Source organism: Cervus canadensis, chromosome 31 (assembly GCF_019320065.1).
Source record: "Cervus canadensis isolate Bull #8, Minnesota chromosome 31, ASM1932006v1, whole genome shotgun sequence".
Classification (NCBI taxonomy): domain Eukaryota; kingdom Metazoa; phylum Chordata; class Mammalia; order Artiodactyla; family Cervidae; genus Cervus; species Cervus canadensis.
In genome coordinates this window covers 18673536-18681301 of record NC_057416.1, presented here as the reverse complement: position 1 = coordinate 18681301, position 7766 = coordinate 18673536, and the positions used below count along the sequence as shown (strand labels likewise).

Below are 7766 nucleotides of genomic sequence, written 5' to 3'. Positions count from 1 at the left end.
ATTGATATTTGTCCCGGCAATCTTGATTCCAGCTTGTGCTTCATCCAACCTGGCATTTCACATGATGTACTCTGCATATAAGTTAAATAAGCAGGGTTACAATATACAGCCTTGATGTACTCCTTTCCCTGTTTGGAACCAGTCTGTTGTTCCATGTCCAGTTCTAACTGTTGCTTCTTGACCTGTATACAGATTTCTCAGGAAGTAGGTCAGGTGGTCTGGTATTCCCATCTCTAAGAATTTTCCACAGTTTGTTGTGATCTACACAATCAAAGGCTTTGGTGTAGTCAATAAAGCAGATGTTTTTCAGGAACTCTCTTGCTTTTTGGATGATCCAACAGATGTTGGCAATTAGCCTATATTAAAATAAGAAGTAATTGAGGTGTATCTGATAGATTACTTACAGGCAAGGGCTTTGTTAGGAATGGCAATTTGAGAAGCTGGGCCAGAAAAATCTCATTTTGTTTGCCTCTGGAAACCCTTAGTCTTCATAAGAATTGCCAGGATCTAAACCCTTTGTGGGTGTTTCCCTGGTGGCTCAGTGGTAAAGAATACATCTGCAATGCAGGAGCTGTAGGAGAACTGGGTGTTCGATCCTTGGATTGGAAAGATTTCCTGGAGAAGGGCATGGCAACTGACTTCAGTATTCTCGCCTGGAGAATACTATTGATAGAGGAGCCAGGCTGGCTATAGTCCATAGGGTCACAAAGAGTCAGACACAACTGAAGTGACAGCACGCACTCAAACCCCTTGTGACCACAGCTCAATTGAAATTACTGAATTTAATTGTTCATATCCCTAGATCCAGAGTATTTGAAGGGTTCCTCTAAACATTCCAGAATATAAATATCAGGGCTAGGTAACCAAGTTACCAAAACTGCATTCAGGGGTAGGAAACTGATAAAAATATCATAAAAACGTTCTCATGAAGTGTAGCAAACAAACAAGTACAGAAATAACCAAAAATGACACAATGTGCTTACCCATTATTTATATCAACAGCTTCCTCCCGAAAGTATCTTTCAAGACAGCTCTGTTTTATTGAACGAAGCCACCGCAGGTATGGCAATGTTTTTTAAACACATGGAGGATAACTAAAAAACAGCAGGTATGCCAATCCTAATCTCCCAGATCATCCTTCTCCCCTTCTCCACGCCTCCCACGTGTCTGTTCTCTACTCTGCTTCTCTATGCCTGCCCTGAAAATGGGTTCATCTGTACCATTTTTCTAAACTCCACATATACTGGTTAATATACTCTATTTGTTTTTCTCTCCCTGACTTACTTAACTCTGAGTGACAAGACTTAAGACCATCCACATAGCTAGTGGGAAGCTGCTTACAGCACAGGTAGTTCAGGTAGTTCAGCTCTGTGCTCTGATCACCTAGATGGGTGGGATGGGAAGGGGTGGCTGGGAGGGAAGCTCAAAAGGGATATATGTTTAAGTATAGCTGATTCACTTCGTCGCGCAGCCGAAACTAACACAACACTGTAAAGCAGTTGTACCCCCCGCTTCAAAAAAAAAAAAAAAAGTATTAGCCTTCTCCCCTCAAACAGTATTAGCCTTCTCCCATCAAAATATCAGAAACTGTCACGTAATAAAAAAGTTCTTTGACTTAATTTGCTAGTTTTATGACTTGAACCAAATTTTTATGTGCCATTTTTGTCGCAACACCTGAAGACACAATTGCAAATTATTCACGGTATATCTGAAGATCAGGATAGCGTTAGGGGATGTGACTTTCTTAGCGGGGCGCTAGGCTGACGGAGACCCACCCCCGCGAAGCAGAGGCGGAGGACCCAGTCAGCGGAGGGGCGTCGGGACACCTTGGCAACCGAGGGCTCGGCCCAGCCCCGCCGACCCGGCTGTCGCCTGCGGTGTTGGGTTCTCGCGCAGTCAGGTGTCTCCGGAGGCAGGCGCAAGTTATTTATGACCGCGGGGTTGGGCGGGGAATGCGGGGCCGAGGAGCAGCCGGTTGTGCCCGGTCCTCCCCAGGCTTCTCCACAGCCAGAGACGCCCCCCTCGACCCTCCTCAGCCAAAGGCGCTCCCAACAGGTGACTCCAGTGAGGGGCGGCAATCGTAGGGGTCGCTCTCGGACAGCGGCGAAGCTCGTCGCACCGACTTCTCGCGAGGTTTCGGGCCCCCCTCCGCCCCCTCACCCGCCCCCTCCTGGCTGAGGCGCCGGCAGCTCCCGCTATGGCTGCGCTGCGGAGGCTTCTGTGGCCGCCGCCTCGGCTGCCGCCTCCGTGCTCGCCTCATCATCCCGCCCCTGGGCCGTGGGGGCGGCCTGCGGGGACAGCCCCGAGCCCTCCGGGCCGGCCCTTCTCCTGCCGGGAGGAGGACGAGGGGGCTGTGGCGGAGGCGGCTTGGAGGCGGCGGCGGCGCTGGCGGGAGCTGAGCTTCGCGGCCGCGGCCGGCGGGGGTCTGGTCGGCCTGGTGTGCTACCAGCTGTACGGGGACCCCAGAGCCGACTCCGCGCGGGCGCCAGGCCCCTGGCTCCCCTCGGAGAGCGCGGCAGCCGAGCCCGAGGACCCGCCCGGCGGCGGGGGGCTGCTTCCCATCCCGGTTGCCGCTGCCAAGGAGACGGTACGTGCGTGGGAGCGCCTGCGCGCGCCTGGGCGGGCTGGCAGGTGACTTTCGGGGTGAGGACCGCCGGGTGTTAACACCTGAGCGCGTGGAGAGACGGGGTGACGGCCGCGCAGGGCGCGCGTGAGACCGGACGTTGGGGGTTGTCGCAGTGTGACTCTGGGGCCCCCGATCGGGGACGTCCTGTGAGCGAGACCGAAACCTTCTAGGCCGGGCAGCCCCGAGTCTGTTCACCCAGCGTGGGGAAGACACATCTGGTGCATCACATGTCTTGACGCATCACATCAGGACCTTTAGGTTGCTGCAGCCGCCACCTAGCCACCAAAGCCCAAACCCACGACAAAATAAAGCAAACAAACAAAAACCGACACAGCAGAAGCCAAGGGCAAGACAGGCTGAAAGTCATGGCAGAAACAAGGGCTGCATACTCGAGAGAATATACTCCCAGGCAGAGCTGGGCCTCAGCGCATGATCAAGGAGGTCCAGTGCTGTAGGAGCGCATCAAAGGCGTGGTCTGAGATCCCAAAAGCCACTGCATGATTGTTTGGAGGTTTATGAGTCCCAAGAGCGGAATTGCCAAAACTGTGTAGCCTCCTTATCATAGGTCAGAAAGAACGAGTGAAGATGTCACCAGATTTAAAAAACAACAACAATTATTCAAGAAGTATATTTCTCTCCCTCCCTCTTCCCCCAGTAAAGCCAGATACTCTTAAGTACGATCAGTAAGCGAGAAGATGGATAGGACAGTGGAAGTAGGAAACTGAAAGAGGATTAACTCTTGTAGAGGAACTTCAGAGGAAACTGTTCAGGTATCATCATGTAGTTGACAATATAAAGTAATCATCATGTAGTTGACAATATAAGGTAAAGGTGAGTATAAGGCAAGAGTGAGAAGAGGGGCAAGAAGCTTTTGTCTTATTAGTGTATTAAGAGTCATGCATGACTAGGAAGTCATCTAGGAAAATTCTTGCAAGACAGGGAGAGTGTGAAGGGCTTAGATGACAATAACTGGGGAAAGAGACAGCTATTCTGTTTTTAACTTTAATATAATTTATATACCCTTTATTCTTTGCCCAAATAGGTGATGGTGATCTGATGTAAGTTCATCAGTTCTTTTGGTGGAGATTGTTGATGTATTTAGAGCAGGGAATCTATATTAAGGACCTTGTAGTAGCAAATCACAAATACATAGTGCAAAGTATATTTATACTGTGAATACTTAAAATACTAGCAAATACCCCCCTACCCCCCGCCCCGCCTGCCCGCCACAAACACATGTTAAGATTGTGTCCTGTTTGACCAAGTGAAAGTGAAAGGTGCTCAGTGTGTCCGGGGCTTTGCGACCCCATGGACTATACAGTCTATGGAGTTCTCCAGGCCAGAATACTGGGGTGGCTAGCCTTTCCCTTCTCCAGAGGATCTTCCCAACCCAGAGATTGAACCCAGGTCTCCCACATTGCAGGCGGGTTCTTTACCAGTTGAGCCACAAGGGAAGCCTTTTAATCAACCACAGTTATCTGGGAACATTGAAGATTGAAATGGTATTTTCTTCTTTCTAAAAAATCAGTTTTACTTTTAAAGTTGAGAGAGTGTCATGCAGTTTTTGAAAGCCCACACTCAGAAAGCTGGGACTCTGGTTTTATCACTTCCTAGTTGTGTCATTACTGAAACTCAGTGCCTGTTTCCTCATCTGTGAAATGAGGTTAATAGAGTCTGTCTCATAGAGTTATGACAGTTAAAAGAGTTAATATATTTAAAGGAGTTAGAATGGCACTCCTAGCATGTAGTGAGCATTCAGCAAATTTGTATTTTTATTTTATTCATTTGTTTACTTATTTATTGTCTGTATTTATTTACCTACATTATTATTGCTTGGTGTTTATAAAAATTCCTGTACATTGTTTTAAAAATCAAATAATACTGAAGTTGTGTCTTACCCTTATTCCTTTTGTATTTTATTTTTCCCCCTTCTGAAAACTTTTATATCCCTAGTGTTTGAAAATTTCAGGATAATGAGCTTTGGTATGGGCATTTTTTCGTTTATTGTGTCTTATACTTAAAGATCCTTTCAGTAAGGAAATTCACATCTGGAAGTTCTTTGTACTTTTCTTGTATTATTTCTTGGACAGTTTCTTCTCTATTTTCTTTTTCTGGAATCTGTGTCAGTCTAAAGTTACACTTCCTGACAGATCCTAATCTAATTCAAATTCTAATCTTACTTAAATTCTAGCTTTTTTTTTTAAATGAGAGGTATCTTTGACTTTATCTTCCAACCTGCCTTTTAAATGTTTTATTTCAATTATCCTAACTTTTTAATTCGAAGAACTATTTTGTGTTCTCTGCTATTCATGTGTTTCAGCATTCTGTTTTGTTTTATGGATGATAAAGTTCTCTTTGTATCATAAGGATATTAATTATAGGGTTTTAAAAAATTGCCTACTACTCCATGCATTGTGTTGTTTCTTCCAGATTTTTTTTTTTTTCCTAAGCTCTCACTTCCTTTTTGGAGGTTTTCCTTGCTTATCTGTGGTTGTTGCCTGTCTGAATTTCAGAAGCTCTTTGTACCTGAGCATGACTTTTCATTTGGTGATCTGGGCTTTTCATTAGGGTGGCATCCAAATGTCAGTATTTTTAAAGTCTTTTTCTCTGGTGTCATTGCACTTCTGTAAAGAATAGGTTAGTTGGGAGGAGCAGTTGTCTTCTGGATTTAGGCACAGGTTCACGTTCATGTGAGACCATGTGTGCTGGGGGAGTGTCCAGGGATGGGCTTCCATGCTGTTATCTCATTCTGTCTTTTCAGCCCCACTGCTTGCTCTGCTTCCACGATGTGTGTTCCCTGGGCCTCATCCTTTCCCGGGTCTGTGCTGAAAATCAGCTAACTTCTGTTTGGCTCCTCCTCCATGGTACCCGGGGAGTGCCTCTGCTTCTCTAGGTCAATTATCACTCCTCTAGGTCTTCAATTTTATAAGTCTGATTAATTCTCTTGAGTGTTTAAGTCTCCTTTCCTTTTTTGCTTTTTTAGTCCTTGTGTGTTTACACCTTTTGAGAGATTCATTTATTGTGATCTTAATGTGGTTAGAGAAGGAAGGGGCTGAAAGTCATGAGCTCAGTCTGCCATGTGTCAGAAATAGTTTCAACTCGTGTTGCCTCTTCATTTTTTATGCTTATATTTGATTTCCCTGAAGTGGTAGAAGTGATTCCTTTTGATGTTTCATACTGTAGCTAAGAAACTTTGATTTATAAAGCCTCTTTTAAGCTTCATTTTGTACTGAACATAAACCTAGCATATAAATTAATCTGTAGCTGTTATGAGAATAATATAACTGATAGGAGTGAACAGCAGTAACCTATAGACATACAGTTCTGTTACCTTGAAGATGTTTGTTTTAAAGACACTGCCTCTGAACTTCCTCCAGAACGCCTTCCCTGATAGATTTGTTCAAATACCCCTGCTTATCCTAAATTCCCAGATGATGACTTTTTGCAATTTTTTGTTAACTGTCTTCTCTGCTGTCTTAGTCTTTTAAGGAGCAGCAGCATAGTGTTGGTCTTGATCACCTTTATATCTTCATTGCCTGGTATGGAGTTAGTCCTGGTTTGTTGTTGTTTAGTCGCTAAGTCGTGTCCGACTCTGCCACCCCATGAACTGTAGCCTGCCAGGCTCCTCTGTCCATGGGATTCTCCAGGCAAGAATACTGGAGTGGGTTGCCATTTCTTCCTACAGGGATCTTCCCGACTCAGGGACTGAACCTGCATCTCTTGTGTCTGCTGCATTGGCAGGCGGATTCTTTACCACTGAGCCGGCAGGGAAGCCCTCTAGTCCTAGTAGGCACACAGTAAATATTTGTTGAGCAAATAAACCCGTGCTAAATATTTGCCCAGGGCATACACATTGAAAAGACACAAGCCCATTCTGTGAGAATTAATAGTTTCATATTTTGTTCAACTTAAGTAGTTATTTATAGCGTTAGAATTGGGAAGACTTCAGCCAAGGTCAAAATTCCAGGCTTTGGGAGACCAGATCACGTGACATTGTATTTATTTTACTTATGCAAGCTTGGCTTGCTAAAATTTTTCTGTAAATATGGACTTGAATGTTATTAATGTTATAGAGAGATGTTGACAAGATTTTGTTTAGAACCCTACAGTTAACCTTAAAGCACTATTTTTATCAGTGGAAAAATTTTTGTTCTAAAACTGCCTTTCTCTTTCAGGGTCAGAATTTTTAAAATCTGCTAGGTTGCTTAACGTACCTTAACCTACTATTTTATATATTATTTGTAACACATGACCTATTTTATGATTTGTTCATCTTAAGAAGAAAAGAGAACAATATTTTTTAATTTTTTATCTCTTTTGTGTATTTGTATAATAATGGCCAGTGATCATGTATTTTTAAGTTTCTTTCGCTGTATACCTTTTCCAACCTCTTTTTAATGCAACACATTTTGATACTTGAGGTAATGCTGCTTCTTTCTCAGAATATTGAAGAACTTGCCAGATGTATAAATGCAGAAGAATTTTATGAGAGGAGTCACATAGGTGGGAAACGGAAGATAGGTAAATTCTGTATAGACTAACCTAGTTGTATAGGAAGCTAAACTAGGTGATCCCCTCTTTTGTTTTCCTGGTAGAATCTGGGCTTCCCAGGTGGCTCAGATGGTAAAGAATCTGCCTGCAATGCAGGAGACCTGGATTTGATCCCTGGGTTGGGAAGATCCGCTAGAGAAGGGTATGGCAACCCACTCCAGTACTTTGCCTGGAGACTTCCATGGACAGAGGGGCCTGATGGGCTACATACAGTCCATAGCGTCACAAAGAGTTGACTAACACCTTCACTTTTTCACTTTCAGAATCTGGTAGATTTATTTGTCACAGGGTGGCCAGGTAAGATGCTATGGCCTCTTAGGAGAGAATGTTAGAGGGTATGGTTCTCCACATTCTTGGTTAAAAAGAAAATACACATCAAGCAGTTTATGTTGTTTCATTTTTGCTGTGCTTTGAGGCTTGTAGGATGGTAGTTCTCTGACCGAGGCCCTCAGTGGTGAGAGCATGGGATCTAACCATTGGACCACCAAGGAATTTCCATGACAAGCAGTTTTTAACAGTGGTATTTCTTTAGACAAGAGATGGTTGTGGCTTTACTAGGAAAATGACAGTGAGGCACTTAGAAGTTGCT

At 44.4% G+C, this 7766-nt stretch overlaps 1 protein-coding gene across 3 annotated transcripts in view; it reads left to right on the top strand.

Annotated features, from left to right (window-relative positions):
- Positions 1-1730: 1730 nt before the first annotated feature.
- MICU3 (mitochondrial calcium uptake family member 3) overlaps positions 1731-7766 on the top strand; it is a 77018-nt gene continuing 70982 nt past the window's right edge. The window contains exon 1 of one of the 3 annotated variants that reach the window (XM_043454278.1): positions 1731-2587. In XM_043454278.1, the coding sequence (XP_043310213.1) occupies positions 2198-2587 (390 nt within the window). In that variant the 5' untranslated portion in view covers positions 1731-2197. The remainder of the gene's footprint in view (positions 2588-7766) is intronic. The other 2 variants (XM_043454276.1, XM_043454277.1) reach the window with 2 other exon arrangements.